Source organism: Rhinoderma darwinii, chromosome 3, assembly GCF_050947455.1.
Source record: "Rhinoderma darwinii isolate aRhiDar2 chromosome 3, aRhiDar2.hap1, whole genome shotgun sequence".
Taxonomy (NCBI): Eukaryota; Metazoa; Chordata; class Amphibia; order Anura; family Rhinodermatidae; genus Rhinoderma; species Rhinoderma darwinii.
This window is the reverse complement of record NC_134689.1, coordinates 287,883,910-287,901,150: the sequence shown is the minus strand read 5'-3', so window position 1 is coordinate 287,901,150 and position 17,241 is coordinate 287,883,910. Positions and strand designations below refer to the sequence as shown.

Genomic DNA, 17,241 nt, shown 5'->3' with positions numbered 1-17,241 from the left:
ACCAGATGTTTATAGTTTTTTTTTATGTCTTATGGCGTTTGCACAATAAAATACGTTTTGTAAACAATCATTCACTTTTTGTGTTACCTTATTCTAAGAGCTAGAACTTTTTTATTTTTCAATCAATAAACCCGTGCGAGGACTTATTTTTTGCGTAACGAACTGTAGTTTCGATCAGTACCATTTTTAGGTACATGCGACTTTTTGATCTCTTTTTATTCCATTTTTGGGAGGTGAAGTGACCAAAGAATTGTGATTGTGGTTCGGTTTATTATTATTTTATTTTACGGCGTTCACCGTGCAGGATAAATAATTAAATAATTTTGTAGTTCAGGCTGTTACGGACGCGGCGATACCAATTATGTATAGTTTATTTGTTTGTTTATATATTTTTATTAATAATAAAGGACTGATAAGGGAAAAAGGGGGATTTTTACTTTTATTACTTTTAAATCTTTTATTTTCTTATTTTTACACATTTTTTTTTAACTTTTTTTTAACTTTATTACTTTGTCCCACTAGGGGACATGAGGGCAGGAGGCCCTGATCGCTATTCTAATACACTGCACTACATGCGTAGTGCAGTGTATTAGAACTGTCAGCTACTCACTGACAGCAAGCATAGTGGGTCCTGACGTTGTCAGGACCCACTAGGCTTCCGTCTATGGCATAGCCGGACGCCGTTGTTTGGTGTCCGGTTGCCATAGTCACCATCGCCGGCCGCTATCGCGTAGCAGGCCGGCGATGGCAGCTTAACCCCTAAAAAGCCGCGATCTTTATAGAACGCAGCTTTTAAGGGGTTAATCAGCGGGGACACAGCGATCGGTCCCCGCTGTAGGAGCTGTGACAGCTGCTGAACAAGACAGCAGCGTCACAGATCCTGTATGTGTCGGGAGGACGGCCGAAACGGCCGTTACTCCCGAGACGTACTATTACGGCATGGAGCGCGAACGATACAGCTGCCATGACGTAATAGTACGTCAAGGAGCGGGAAGGGGTTAAAGTGATTCTGAGTAACCCCATATAAAGTCCCCATATAAAAGGATTTCCTGACATTTTCTTTGTTGCATGTGACCACAAACGCCATGGTCCGTAAAGAGATTACAACACATCAAAGGGATCTGATTGTTGAAAGGCATCAGTCAGGAGAAGGGTACCAAAGATTTTTGAAGGCATTAGATATACCATGGAACACAGTGAAGACAGTCATCAGGAAGTAGATTACATTTGGCACAACAGTGACATCACCAAGAACTGGACTTCCCTCGAAACTTGATGAAAAGACAAGACGAAAATTTGTCCGGGAGGCTACCAAGAGGCCTACAGCAACACTAAAGGAGCTGCAGGACTTTCTGGCAGGTACTGATTGTGTACTGCATGTGACAACAATCTCCTGTATTCATATGTGTGGGCTGTGAAGTAGGGTGGTAAGACGGAAGCCTTTTCTAACAAAGAAAATCATCCAAACGTGGCAATGTTTTGCAAAGACCTACATGAAGTCTGCTAAAAGCATGTGGGAAAACATGTTATGGTCTGATGAGACCAAGGTTGAAACACCAAAAGAACACCATACCCACAGTGAAGCATAGTGGAGGCAGCATTATGCTTTGGGGCTGTTTTTCTGCTGCTGGAACTGGGGTTTCAGTCAAGGTGGAGGGAATTATGAACAGTTCCAAATATCAGGCATTATTAGCACAAAACCTGCAGACCTCTGCTAAAAAGCTGAATATGAAGAGGATTTTCACCTTTCAGCACGACAATGACCTAAAGATACCTCCAAATCAACAAAAGAATGGCTTCACCAGAAGAAGATCAAAGTTTTGGAATGGCCCAGACAGAGCCCAGACCTGAATCCCATTGAAAATCTGTGGGGTAGCCTGACAGATTAAGAGCGCTTTTGCAAGGAAGAGTGGGCAACAATTGCCATGTCAATATGTGCCACGCTGATAGACTTCTACCCAAAAAGACTGAATGCTGTCATAAAGACAAAGGGTAATCCAACACAGTATTAGTTTAAGGGTGTGCATATTTATGCAACCACATTATTTTTGTTCTTTATTTTTATTTTTCCACCCTAAAAGATTTCAGTTTGTTTTTCAATACAATTATACGAATTATAGGTCAGATTAAAGGAGGAAAAAGTTCTGAAATGATTCATCATTTTAACAGGGGTGTGTAGGCTTTTTATATCCATTGTATATATATATATACATATATATATATATATATATATATATATATATATATATACACACATACACAGACTTAGGTCTCAGCTACACAACTGTAGTTTTTATCCGCAATTAAGGATCTGGAATTGCGGATAAAATACTTACACATTAATTTCTATCGGCCACGGACACCTTCCCGTATATTTACAATTGTGTGTTCTGGCCATATAAATGTACTTCAAAAAATAGGACATGTCCTATTTTTCGCATTTATGTACCGTGCCCCTATACTTATTAGGGTATGTTAATATATCAGTTGATATACTGAATTGGATGAATGTAGAGATGGTCCAAGCTAAATTAAATAAAATAAATGTGCACAAGGCTCCGGGACCAGATGGGTTACACCCTAGAATTCTTAAAGAGCTTAGTTCAGTTATTTCTGTCCCCCTTTTCATAATATTCAGAGAATCTCTAGTGACTGGTATAGTGCCAAGGGACTGGCGCAGGGCAAATGTGGTGCCTATTTTCAAAAAGGGCTCTAGGTCTTCCCCGGGTAATTATAGACCAGTAAGCTTAACATCCATCGTGGGGAAAATGTTTGAGGGGCTATTGAGGGACTATATACAGGATTATGTGACAATAAATAGCATTATAAGTGACAGCCAGCACGGTTTTACTAAGGACAGAAGTTGTCAAACTAACCTAATCTGTTTTTATGAAGAGGTGAGCAGAAGTCTAGACAGAGGGGCCGCTGTGGATTTAGTGTTTTTGGACTTTGCAAAGGCATTTGACACTGTCCCCCATAGACGCCTAATGGGTAAATTAAGGACTATAGGTTTAGAAAATATAGTTTGTAATTGGATTGAGAATTGGCTCAAGGACCGTATCCAGAGGGTTGTGGTCAATGATTCCTTCTCTGAATGGTCCCCGGTTATAAGTGGTGTACCCCAGGGTTCAGTGCTGGGACCACTATTATTCAACTTATTTATTAATGATATAGAGGATGGGATTAATAGCACTATTTCTATTTTTGCAGATGACACCAAGCTATGTAATATAGTTCAGACTATGGAAGATGTTCATGAATTACAGGCAGATTTAAACAAACTAAGTGTTTGGGCGTCCACTTGGCAAATGAAGTTTAATGTAGATAAATGTAAAGTTATGCATCTTGGTACCAACAACCTGCATGCATCATATGTCCTAGGGGGCGCTACACTGGCGGATTCACTTGTTGAGAAGGATCTGGGTGTACTTGTAAATCATAAACTCAATAACAGCATGCAGTGTCAATCAGCTGCTTCAAAGGCCAGCAGGATATTGTCGTGTATTAAAAGAGGCATGGACTCGCGGGACAGGGATGTAATAATGCCACTTTACAAAGCATTAGTGAGGCCTCATCTAGAATATGCAGTTCAGTTCTGGGCTCCAGTTCATAGAAAGGATGCCCTGGAGTTGGAAAAAATACAAAGAAGAGCAACGAAGCTAATAAGGGGCATGGAGAATTTAAGTTATGAGGAAAGATTGAAAGAATTAAACCTATTTAGCCTTGAAAAAAGAAGACTAAGGGGGGACATGATTAACTTATATAAATATATTAATGGCACATACAAAAAATATGGTGAAATCCTGTTCCTTGTAAAACCCCCTCAAAAAACAAGGGGGCACTCCCTCCGTCTGGAGAAAAAAAGGTTCAAGCTGCAGAGGCGACAAGGCTTCTTTACAGTGAGAACTGTGAATTTATGGAATAGCCTACCGCAGGAGCTGGTCACAGCAGGGACAGTAGATGGCTTTAAAAAAGGGTTAGATAATTTCCTAGAACAAAAAAATATTAGCTCCTATGTGTAGAAATTTTTCCTTCCTTTTCCCTTCCCTTGGTTGAACTTGATGGACATGTGTCTTTTTTCAGCCGTACTAACTATGTAACTATGTAACTATGTAACTATGTTCACACGGAGTGCTTTCAAACGTTTTTCGGGCCGTAGAAGTCCCGAAAAACGGCTGAAAAATGAGAAGCAGAACGCCTCCAAACATCTGCCCATTGATTTCAATGGGAAAAACTGCGTTCTGTTCCGACGGGGCGTTTTTTACGTGGCCGTTTTTAAAAAACGGCCACTTCTTCAGCCGTTTTTGGAGCCGTTTTTCATAGACTCTATAGAAAAACAGCTCCAAAAACGTCTGTTAAAAACGCAGCGAAATACACGACTTTGATTAAAAAACTTCTGAAAATCAGGAGCTGTTTTCCCTTGTAAACAGCTCCGTATTTTGAGACATTTTTTATTTTGTGTGTGCACATGAGCATGGTCCGTAGATCCGGATGACACTCCGCGGCCTGTCCGTGTAGTATTTACTGACCGTAAATACTGCAAGGTCATGTGCATTAGGACTTTGATCAAGGTTGTGGAGGCCACGGGGTTTCTTCTAGTTTTCAGTCGAGGTAAATAGGGCATCAGAGCTCTAAACAAAGATAAAGGAATTATAACTGTTATGTCTTGATGCTGGAAAGCCTCAAATGTGACTGAGGGAGATGAGAGGTGAAGGCCCATAGGTGGGGTGTTGGAGGCTCCTTTTAAATGACCCCTTTGGCTCTCCATATAATCCATCCTATATATGTATTTTTATATATATATATATATATATATATATATATATATATATATATAAACTTTTAGTAAGCTCATATAGGCAAGACTCTTTAAAGCTGGTTTTGCATTGACAATTTGTTTTGTACCACATCGCACAGTGGCACAAAAGATAATGGAACTGTATAAATAAATAGTATTTCATTGCCAATCCCGGTTACATGTGTCAAAAAGTCTGGTGTATTATTAATGATACCGCAGAAATAGTGATTATTAATGTAAGTGTCTAGCTGCTTTTATTACAACTGTGCAATGGTGTGCCTGTTTTATTGATAGGGAAGTAGTTAACACACAAAGTTTCTCCACAGCTATAAATATCAATGCGCAAAAAGCATCACAACCAATGAATATGCATATTTCTATTCGTAGCAAAAGCACGGAGCCAAATTTTTAACCGATGAAGAAAAACCTTCAATTATTGCCACCTGAAACCGGTTGATTCCTGCATGATCAGAATTAATGCATACTTTCACACCCCATTACCATAAATAACGCTTCTTAATGTTCTAATAATGTGCTCTGAATTCCTCTGTTTGCAGCTACAATTACTCATTTACCAGCAGAGCTGCCCTAAGAAAGCTATAAGTCATGAAGCGCATAACCCTATGTAGTCATTGCCCTAGGGACATTAACCCCTTAAGGACGCAGCCTAGTTTTGGCCTTAAGGCTCAGAGCCCATTTTTCAAATCTGACATATTTCACTTTATGTGGTAATAACGTGGGAATGCTTAAACCTACCCAAGCGATTCTGAGATTGTTTTCTCGTGACACATTGGGCTTCATGTTCGTGGTAAAATTTGGTCGATATATTCAGTGTTTATTGGTGAAAAATTGCAAAATTTAGAGAAAATTTTGAAAAAATTACATTTTTCAGAATTTAAATGCATCTGCTTGTAAAACAGACGTATATACCACCCACAATAGTCACTAGTTCACATTTCCCATATGTCTACTTTAGATTAGCATTGTTTTTTGAACATTCTTTTATTTTTCTTGGACGTTACAAGGCTTAGAACATAAACTGCAATTTCTCATATTTTTAAGAAAATGTCAAATGCCTTTTATTTAAGGTACCTGTTCAGTTCTGAAGTGGCTTTGAGGGGCCTATGTATTAGAAACCCTGATAAAACACCCCATTTTAAAAACTAGACCCCTCAAAGTATTCAAAACAGCATTTAGAAAGTTTTTTAACCATTCAGGCATTTCACAGGAATTAAAGCAAAGTGGAGGTGAACTTTGCAAATTTCATTTTTCTTGCGGAATTTCAATTTTATTCATTTTTTTTTCTGTAACAAAGAAGGTTTTACCAGAGAAACACTACTAAATATGTATTGTCCAGATTATGCAGTTTTTAGAAATGTCCCACATGTGGCGCTACTGCGCTCGTGGACTAAAACACAAGCCCTAGAAGCAAAGAAGCACCTAGTGCATTTTGAGTCTTCTTTTTTATTAGAATATATTTTAGGCAGCATGCCGGGTTTGAAGAGGTGTTGAGGTGCCAAAACAGTAGGAATCCCCCAATAGTGACCACATTTTGGAAACTACACCCCTCAAGGAATTCATTTATGGTTGTTGTTACCATTTTGACCACACAGTTTTTTCACAGCACGTACTTGAATTGGGCTGTGAAATGAAAAAAATTTCATTTTTTCCAATAAAATGTCATTTGTGATCAAAATTTCTTATTTTCACAGGGAACAAAATACCCCATTTGGTTGCCCAATTTGTCCTTAGTGTGGCAATACCCCATTTGTGGTGATAAACTGCCGTTTGGGCCCATGGGAGGGCTCAGAAGGAAAGGAGCGCTATATGTTTGTTGGAGTCCAGATTTTGCTGGATTGGTTTTCGGGTGCCATGTCGCATTTGCAGAGCCTCAGGGGTATCAAAGCAATGGAAACCCACCAAAAGTGACCCCATTTTGGAAACTACACCCCTCAAGGAATTCATTTATGGTTGTTGTTAGCATTTTGACCACACAGTTTTTTCACAGCACCTATTTCAATTGGGCTGTGACATTAAAAAAATGAAATTTTTTCCAATAAGATGTAATTTTTTATCAAAATTTCTTATTTTCACAGGGAACAAAATGCTCAATTTTGTTGCCCAATTTCTCCTGAGTGCAGCAATACCCCATTTGTGGCAATAAACTGCCGTTTGGGCCCATGGGAGGCCTCAGAAGGGAAGGAGCGCTGTGTGTTCTTTGGAGTCCAGATTTTGCTGGATTGGTTTTCGGCTGCCATGTCGCATTTGCAGAGCCCCAGAGGTATCAAAGCAATGGAAACCCACCAGAAGTGACCCCATTTTGGAAACTACACCCCTCAAGGAATTCATTTATGGGTAATGTGACCATTTAGACCCCATAGTTTCTTCACAGAACTTATTTGAATTGGGCTGGGAATTAAATAAATATATATTTTTTCCAATAATATGTCATTTTAGCTCAAAAATTCTTATTTTCACAAGAAACAAAATACCCCATTCTGTTGCGCAATTTGTTCTGAGTGCCGCAATACCCAATTTGTTGTGATAAACTGCCGTTTGGGCCCATGGGAGGGCTCAGAAGGAAAGGACCACCATTTGGCCTACTGGGGATTTTCTAGTGTGAAGTCATGTATGCAGAAGCCCCTGAGGTACCAGTACAGTTGAAACCCGCAAGAAGTGACCCCATTTTAAAAACTACACCCTTAAGGCATTCATCTAGAGGTGTAGTGAGCATTTTGACCGGAGACCTACACCCCATAAACTGTAATGTGGGTTCTCCCGGGTATGGCAATACCCTACATGTGGCTGTTATCAGCTGCCTGGGCACACAGCAGGGCTCAGAGGGGAAAGACGAGGGGGGATAAGCTGTGCGGAGTGCATCAGGGTAAGTAAAATTGGGGTAAATTATAAACCAAGGGATGTATGATAAATTTTAAAACACTCTTTCATACAGAGCTCTGGTTATTCGGGACACGTGTCACATTGATATATTGTGTCATCCCTTATCGCCCTCTTATAGCAGACTTTGCACCTCTTTTGACTTTTTCCCTTCTTGCCAGTTTGGGGAACTTCCCCTGGAAAGTGTTGCCGCCCTGGTACGATGCGTGTGGCCCCGCTTCCAGAAGTACTGGGTGCCCCCCCTTCTTGGTCCCTAAAGATTAGGTTCTTGATAATCACCTCTTGAAATTCCAGGAAAGTTCCCGTCTGGCCTGCACATCGACGTAGCACGTACGCATTGTACAAAGCCATCTGTATGATGTGCCCGGCCAGCTTCTTATACCACACCGCATGGCGCTGTAGGGCTTCAGGGCTTGATCTTACAAGTCCATCCCTCCCATGTACCTATTGTAGTCCAGGATGCAGTCTGGTTTGGGGGTGGCCTTTCCTTCATATATCCTAAACCTGTAGGTATACCCGGATGCACTCTCGCAGCTTATACATCTTCACGCCATACCTTGCCCTCTTAGCCGGCAGGTACTCGCGGAATTGAACCCTCCCTTTAAAATGTACCAGGGACTCATCAATAGAAATACACTTCTCGGGGTGTATGCTGGGGAAAACCGGGCACTGGAACGGTCTAATAGGGGTCTCCGTTTATACAAACGGTCAAAACTGGGGTCATCTCGGGGTGGGCACGGCTCATTATCAGTATAATGTAAGAAGCGAAGTATTGCCTAATTTATTTATTTTTTTAGGTTCCAGTTCAGTTCTGAAGTTGCTTTGAGGGGCCCATATATTAGAAACCCCTATGAAATACCCCATTTTAGAAACTAGACCCCTCAAAGTATTCACAACAGCATTTAGAAAGTTTATGAACCCTTTAGGTGTTTCACAAAAATTTAGAGCAAAGTAGAGGTGAAATTTACATATTTTTTTTTGTCAGAAAATCCTCTTTATACCATTTTTTTTATAACACAAAAGGATTTATCAGAGAAACGCAAATTAATACGTATTGCCCAGATTCTGCAGTTTTTAGAAATATCCCACATGTGGCCCTAGTGCGGTAATGGACTGAAGCACCGGCCTCCGAAGCAAAGGAGCACCTAGTGGATTTTGAGGCCTCTTTTTTATTAGGCACCATGTCCGGTTTGAAGAGGTCTTGTGGTGCCAAAACATTGGAAACCCCCCAAAACTTACCCCAATTTGGAAACTAGACCCCTTGAGGAATGCATTGTAGTTTTCTTGGGGTGCATGCGGCTTTTTGACCAGTTTTTATTCTATTTTTAGGTGGCGTGGTGACTAAAAAACAGCAATTCTACTATTGTTTTTTTATTCTTTTTTTTTTACAGCGTTCACCGTGCGCTATAAATAAAATATTCACTTTATTCTGCGGGGCGATACGATTACGGCGATATCAGATGTTTATAGTTTTTTTTAATGTCTTATGGCGTTTGCACAATAAAATACTTTTTGTAAACAATCATTCACTTTTTGTGTTACCTTATTCTAAGAGCCAGAACTTTTTTATTTTTCAATCAATAAAGCCGTGCGAGGACTTATTTTTTGTGTAACGAACTGTAGTTTCGATCAGTACCATTTTTAGGTACATGCGACTTTTTGATCTCTTTTTATTCCATTTTTTGGGAGGTGAAGTGACCAAAGAATTGTGATTGTGGTACGGTTTATTATTATTTTATTTTACGGCGTTTATCGTGCGGGATAAATAATGAAATAATTTTGTAGTTCAGGCCGTTACGGACGCGGCGATACCAATTATGTATAGTTTATTTGTTTGTTTATATATTTTTATTAATAATAAAGGACTGATAAGGGAAAAAGGGGGATTTTTACTTTTATTACTTTTAAATCTTTTATTTTCTTATTTTTACACATTTTTTTTTAACTTTATTACTTTGTCCCACTAGGGGACTTGAGGGCAGGAGGCCCTGATCGCTATTCTAATACACTGCACTACATGCGTAGTGCAGTGTATTAGAACTGTCAGCTACTCACTGACAGCAAGCATAGTGGGTCCTGACGTTGTCAGGACCCACTAGGCTTCCGTCTATGGCATAGCCGGACGCCATTGTTTGGTGTCCGGTTGCCATAGTCACCATCGCCGGCCGCTATCGCGTAGCAGGCCGGCGATGGCAGCTTAACCCCTAAAAAGCCGCGATCTCTATAGAACGCGGCTTTTAAGGGGTTAATCAGCGGGGACACAGCGATCGGTCCCCGCTGTAGGAGCTGTGACAGCTGCTGAACAAGACAGCAGCGTCACAGCTCCTGTATGTGTCGGGAGGACGGCCGAAACGGCCGTTACTCCCGTGACGTACTATTACGGCATGGAGCGCGAACGATACAGCTGCCATGACGTAATAGTACGTCAAGGAGCGGGAAGGGGTTAAAGGAAATTCTGCATTGCCCCATATAAAGGTGTATATTAACATTCAGCTATACAATTAAATATATACATAACTACTAAAGTAATTGGATCCACATGTATTTTATGAAAATAAGTATTTTTTTGCCCGTTATTTTTGCTATCACCATTTTGCGACTTGATAAAATAAAAAAGATGGGACCACCGGCGCTGTTAGGGTGAATCAGTGATACAAGGACTAGACGGACATTAAGGCAAGAGTTTTATTGACAAGGGCTACGCGTTTCAACACCGGACTGGTGTCTTCATCAGGCCAATGAAGACACCAGTCCGGTGTTGAAACGCGTAGCCCTTGTCAATAAAACTCTTGCCTTAATGTCCATCTAGTCCTTGCATCACTGATTCACCCTAGCAGCACCGGTGGTCCGATCTTTTTTATTTTATCAAGCCTCAATTTGGACAACAAACTCCGTTTGCTGTGTTATGGACCTGGCAGCAGCTCCTATGCGCTTTTGACACTTACCAGTGTCCACTGGTCAAGGTGAGCATATTCTAAACAAGTGTGCTCCCTTGCCTCACCTAGCTTTTATTTTGCACTATGTGGCGCCGTGTCTCTTTTTCTATCTCGTTCTAGATCACCATTTTGTAGGTTGTTTCATGGTAAAACAAGTTTTTGCGAGGCCTGATTCATACTGTGCAATATTTGATGCACAGTCTTTCCTTTAGGTTGGAATCACACATCACCTATTTGTTGCAGATTTTGCAGCAGATTTTTGAGTCAAAGCCAAAAGTGGATCCAGGGGGAATGGGAAATATAAAGGAAGAACTTATTTTTCTCCTTCCTTCACGATCCACTTCTGGGTTTGTCTCAAGAATCTGCATCAAAATCTGCAACAAAATCTGTAACAAATGCACGATGTGTGAATCCAGCCTTATGCTTTTCCTGCCTTTAAGCTCGACTCCAGGCTTTGGCTAAAAAATGAACACTCGAGAAAAAAAACTTCACCGAACTTCCTTGTTTAAAAACTTTCATTGAAATAGAATTGTGTCAAGCAAATAGTGACATTACATGTCTAGTACTGTCAATCACCAACCAGCATTTACTAAATAAAAAAAAGTAAAAATGTAGTAGAATTTTCCCATAAATCAGTATTATAGGGTTATTCCCACCTTATAAAGTGATGGCATATCACTAGGATATGCCATCACTTTATGATCAGTGGAGGTCTGACTTCTGGGACCCCCACTGAGCACCACATCCCCTTCTAAGTTTTCCATGTACAGCCTGGTCACCCGGCTGTGCAAGCAACTGCAGCCGGCCCCATTCAAGTGCAGGGAAAACGTAGAAGTGGGACGCATCGATAAATCCGCGCTACAGGTCCTTCAGTTCTCGAGGTCAGAGCTTCATTGATCATAAAGTGATGGCATATCCTAGCGATATCACTTTATAAGATGGCAATAGTGAACCAGTGACCAGATCAGTGTCATTTTTATTCAATGTATGGGTGCAGCAGATTCTTTAATTTTTAGTATTTATATGTTTTTTAAGATATAACAAATGAAGAAAATACAATAGAAAGACAAAGAGGGGAAGGAAGGGTAGAGGTGGTCCACTGCGGGTGACTGTAGTATAAACTCTGGTAAATGTTCCACAATAAAGACCTCTTCATATTGACCGTGGAAAAAATGGGTTCTTGGCATATTACTTATCATGGTTATCAACTTGGGATTATTGTGCGCAGACATGTTTATTTCCTTGTGTTTTTAGTTGAGTGAGTATAAGGTCACGTTAAGATGTAGCAGAATTTTCCCTCCGCAGCATGCACAGTCTGTTGCGGAGAAGCAGCGCAATTTCACTGCGGATTTCAGCCTTTGCAATTCAAAGGCTGATATCTGCAGCAAGTCTGTTGTGATATCCGCCACATCTGAATTACCAGTCAAATATGCAAATTTTGTTGGAAGTTCGTTGCGTAATTGATGCGAATGTGCGGAAAAATCTGCAGCGGAAAATTTCTGCCACGTCTGAACATGCCCTTAAGTTATTGAGATATTGAGACAGAGAAAATATTTGCTAACATTTGAAAGTACTGTAAGTTACTGACACTTTTATCACTTGATCAGGCATATTAAGTCAATGTAATTTTTAGATGGACTTTTTTGGGAGAGTACTATATGTAAAGTAATTTAAGAAATATGCTTCTGTTTTTTAAATGAGCTTCCATTCACTATAATAGAGTTCTTGAAATAACACCCATGATTGTTCATGTTCTGGGGAACATGGGGAAGCCTTGTATAAATGAAGACTGATGGGAAAACAGACTATAGCGTTTCAAGAAATACTGTACAGGAAGGTCCCTGGAGTCATAGAACTACTGAAATACTAGCACTTGCCATAAGTGATTCCTAACAAACAGATCCCTGTGGCCCTAAACGTGATAAATGATATATTTTTCTTGATCCCTATGAATCCATAGATATATAGAAATCCATAGCATAGGTCTATTTTTAAGCTTAATGCATTGCTCTGTATGGCAGCGTTAAGACCAACGTACATATTTGACCCTATGTTACATGTGCTAAGGAGGCTGACTTATGAAAAGGTCTATTATATAAAATTATGTTACTTTATGTAGCTATACGCTTACTCTGTGATGTCCTTAGAACAGGTTTGCTGAGGTATGAGTGAAAAAGATAATTTCCAACGACAGTAGATAACATATGCTGCATTGTTTTAACATCTATTGTGATGCCCAACAGCCTATTAAAACAAAGGGTTGGCGTTGGTTCTTAAATAAAATGTAAATAAATAAATATTTCAATGAACGTTGTATATGCCAAGCATTAGGTACGGTTAATTTTCCTTCATAAATTACTTTTTACAATTTAGTGTACAAAAAACTTTTTAAATTTATGTGGCCATTTGGCACAGTTAGTGTGTTATTTGCTTAGCTTTGGTTCAAAAGCTGCTGGAAGTGAACTATAAGCATAAATCAGTACCTACAGACTGAGGCCACATGCACACGACCGTAAAAACACCCGTTATTGCGGGTCGTAATTACGACCCGCTATAACGGGCCCATAGACTTCTGTTAGTCACGGGTACCTTCCCGTTTTCTCACGGGAAGGTGCCTGTGCCGTTAAAAAAATAGAACATGTTCTATTTTTTCATTTTACGGGCCGTGTTGCTATACTTTATAATGGCAGCACGGCTCGCAAAAGCGTCCGGCTGCCCGTGGCCGGCCGTGCCTGGCCGTGCTCGTAATTACGAGTCGTAATTACGAGCACGGTCGTGTGCATGAGGCCTTACTGAGATCACCACTTGGTCAGTTGTTTGTAAATAGTAGAATTTCGAAGAACAACCTTTTATCCTTGAGTCGGGATAGTCAGAATTTTTTCCAATTGTAATATTTATTAATAGTCAGAAGTTTAAAGTGCACTGCACGCAAAATAGAGAAATACGTTCTCATTCCTCAGTCAGGGTCTATGTTATTAAATGTCAATATTTATTAACACAAGTAAATGTACTGATACCAGCTGACATATCTCTGTCCCCGCATCTCAGTATATGAAATAAGCCTTGGACAACATTCAATTTTGAAAAAGATTTATTCACATAAACTAATCAACATTTGGGTGTTGTCAATCCAACTTCATCAGAACATGTCATCTTGGTAAAGATGGATTGACACATTGACTTGTTCATTTCAGCATGTACCATTATGCAAATAAACCTCTTCTATATTTACAGGTTCTGCCAACCTGATTTTATTTATGGAAATTCATACAGCAATGGGCTCATTGTTTTCCTGTACGCACACAAGATTATAAGATTTGCTCTTAATGTATGCCTAGAATTTTTTTTAAGAAACTTCCTTTTTCTTTAGTAGATAGATGATTACTTTTGTTTTATTTTCCCTTTTTTTTTTGTTTTTAAATCTGGTTCCACCTGAAAGTTTTTAGACACAGGCTGCTCAAAATGCACCAGCAACCTGTTTTATGATAATGTATCCAAAACAGGAGAATGTATTGCTAATTCAGACCCTGCAAGTAAACTCAGTAAGAGGAATGAATGGTAAATGTATCACAAGTCTCTTGATGCATAGCAAATCAGCAAGGGCGTTACTTTTTATGTGTTACCCTAGTCAAGTTAGGATCATGACATTGATCATATTCTATCTGAACTCCAATTTTTTAACACATGTACTGTTAACCACTTCCCGCCGCAGCCAGTTTTCATTTTTTCAGTTTTGTTTTTCTCTTCCCCACCTTCCAAGAGCCATAACTTTTTTTATTTTTCCGTCGCCATATGAAATTAATTTTTTTTCATGATGAATTGTAATTTTTAATGGCACCTTTTAATGGACCACATAATATACTGAGGAATCTTTACAATTATTTTGTGGGTCGGAATAAAAAAAAAAATAGCAACTCAACAATTTTTTTTTGTTTTCTTTTTTTACGGTGTTCACCATTTCGTGAAAATAATATTAACATTATTCTGCGTGTCAAAACGATTATAGCAATACCAAATGTATATATTTTTAATGTTTTACTACTTTTACAAATTAAAAACTATTTGTTAAAAAAAATGAATTGTATCGCCATATTCTGAGAGCCATAACTTTTTTCTTTTTCTGTCAATGGAGCTGTGTGAGGGCATATGTGGGGCAAGCTGTAGTTTTGCATTGGTACCGTACAACTTTTTGATAATTTTTTATTTCTTTTTTGGAAAAGGGTTTTTGTTTTATTTTTACATTTTATTTTAATTTATATTCTTAAAAACTTTATTGAACTAATTTTTAATGTTTTTTTTGTCTCACTAGTGGACTTTAACATGCGATTGTTAGATCATTTGCATAATACATTACAATACTTGTATTTTTTAGTGTATTGTGCATATTGCATCCTCCTATGGGGTGTCAAATAGAAGGACCAGCATGACAGACCGCGGGGTCCAATGGGGTGACAGAGAGGCCCATCCTCTGTCTAATGCCTTAGATGCTGTATTGACCACATCATCTAAGTTGTGAATTGGCCGGGATTGGAGTGATCTCCGATCCTGAACATTACAGCAAGGTATCAGCTGTAATATACAGCTAACATCTGCTCTATATTAAGCGGGCTTAGCTCGTGAGCCCACTCCATACTCCCCCCTTCCCGACATATATGTACGTCAAATGTTGGAAAGGTGTTAATGTTAGTCAGTGGAAATTTCCTATTTTTGTATTGGTTGTTTAATCCCTTAACGCTCCAAGTCCCTACTATAAGGTCACGCTAACTAGAGCATTCGCGCTCAGTGACCTAATAGTAGGTCATGGGAATAACCGTCCTTCCGCCCCCCTTCCCGGCACTTTTATGAGCTGTGACAACTGCTGTCTCGTACAGCGGGGATCGATTGCGGTGTCCCTGCCGATTAACCCCTTAGAAGCCATGTTCGATAGCGATCGCGGCTTCTTAGGTGTTAAAGCACCATTGACGGCCCGCGACACATATTAAATGGGCCTTAGACAATAAATTGCAGTTTATTGTAATTAACAATCGCTTGGTGTAAAGAGGGTGAACAATAAATACGTACAGATTTTGTTCAAATTGAATACTTAAAAATTTTATGATAAATTGTGTGATATTGTACAATTAAACCTTCTGATTATCCTTTAACTTGTCACTACTTTGCAGTATTACTACCACAATCAGATCATGTGAAGGGAGTAGTTCATAGTACGTACAATATTAGTAAAGACATACACATACATCTTATGGACATTTTGGAAATCACTTTTCTCTGTACCTTATCTAAGAAAATTGTTATTAAAAAAAATCAACCACCCTACGCGGCTAAAATTCATTTATATTCTTAATATAGATGCAATAAATATACTTTATAATAGCATTAATCAGTACATATGTTGGATTCTTTTATTTTTTCGGACAGCATGCAGTGATAGGTGTACAATCCTATTCACTGTCTGGTACTATTCAACTTGTCCGAGTGTAATCATTTCATGCCGCTTAGATGCTTTTTGGCCTTATTTTGCAATAAAGAAAACAAAACACAGAACACTTACTTCTTGACTTACCTTTGACAGCTGTTCATGGATTTCTGCCAGGCTCGGTCGCGTTTTCTTGACTCCAGAGACACTGCCAGTATTTCTATAATAATCAATCTTGGGAACAGCATCCATGGTGTTGTGACCAAATGTTTTCATGTAATATGTGTGACCATGAGTGTCATAAGGATGGAAACTTCCTTCTGTCTTAATAGTGTCTCCATTGTGCAGGATATTGTTGAACATCTCTCTATTCCCAGGACCGTAATTCATTCTATGCCTGTCTTCACTAGCAAAAGATGTTTCTTCATACTGTGGAGGGTCCTTATCTCCTTCACAGGTGGGATTGTCATAGCCCTCACTAACAACATTGACCTGAAAACGTGTCGGGCTAAGGGGAGCTGTGTCTGGAAATGAATGTGGAGAATTATTCATTGTAAGTGTTACTGTGACACTACAGTATACTAACTGGTGAATGCACGGTGCTCAGACTACACAACTTTCACCGTGACGTTTATAAGTTCATTATTTTTTAGAACAGAGCTTGTATATTCTTTGGTGTCCTTCTTCAACTTCATCAAAGTCTAGAAAAAACAAACAAACCACAATTAAGGACAATTTCCGTATTCTTTTATAATATGAAGCATTTTGATAATTGTCATTTACCAAGAAAGGGTACCATGGGTCTTGGGACCAGAGTTCTTTAGGTTATGGTCATATTTTAGAATCTTTCAGAAAAAACTGCTGTATTGTGAGACTTTTTATCATTCAGATTTTTTGTGCCATCACAACAATATGGTCCACAGGTTTCAAACTCACATTACCATGGGAGGTGGTTTTTACTGTGGCTGTTGTCTTCTGTGAAACAGGGGATGAGAACTCACAACAGCTTTGAGCAAATTGTCCATTCAGCCATTGACTAAAGCCTGCCATACACATAAGACGTACAAGCGAACCCACGAGCAACAATAGAGATTAAACTGGCCAATCAAGGAGTCAGTTGTAATAAAAATTTACTCTCTGGGGCTGGCACATAGTGGAAAATGATCAACCGAATTCCATTCACATGTACTGTA

The 17,241-nt window shown here is 39.3% G+C and overlaps 1 protein-coding gene across 2 annotated transcripts in view; it reads right to left on the bottom strand.

Annotated features, from left to right (window-relative positions):
• The window catches only part of SLC12A1 (solute carrier family 12 member 1), a 127,414-nt gene extending 110,689 nt beyond the window's left edge, over positions 1-16,725 (bottom strand). For both annotated transcript variants that reach the window (XM_075858022.1, XM_075858021.1), the window contains exon 1: positions 16,196-16,725. In XM_075858022.1, coding sequence (XP_075714137.1) covers positions 16,196-16,600 — 405 coding nt within the window. In that variant the 5' untranslated portion in view covers positions 16,601-16,725. The remainder of the gene's footprint in view (positions 1-16,195) is intronic.
• Positions 16,726-17,241: the final 516 nt, after the last annotated feature.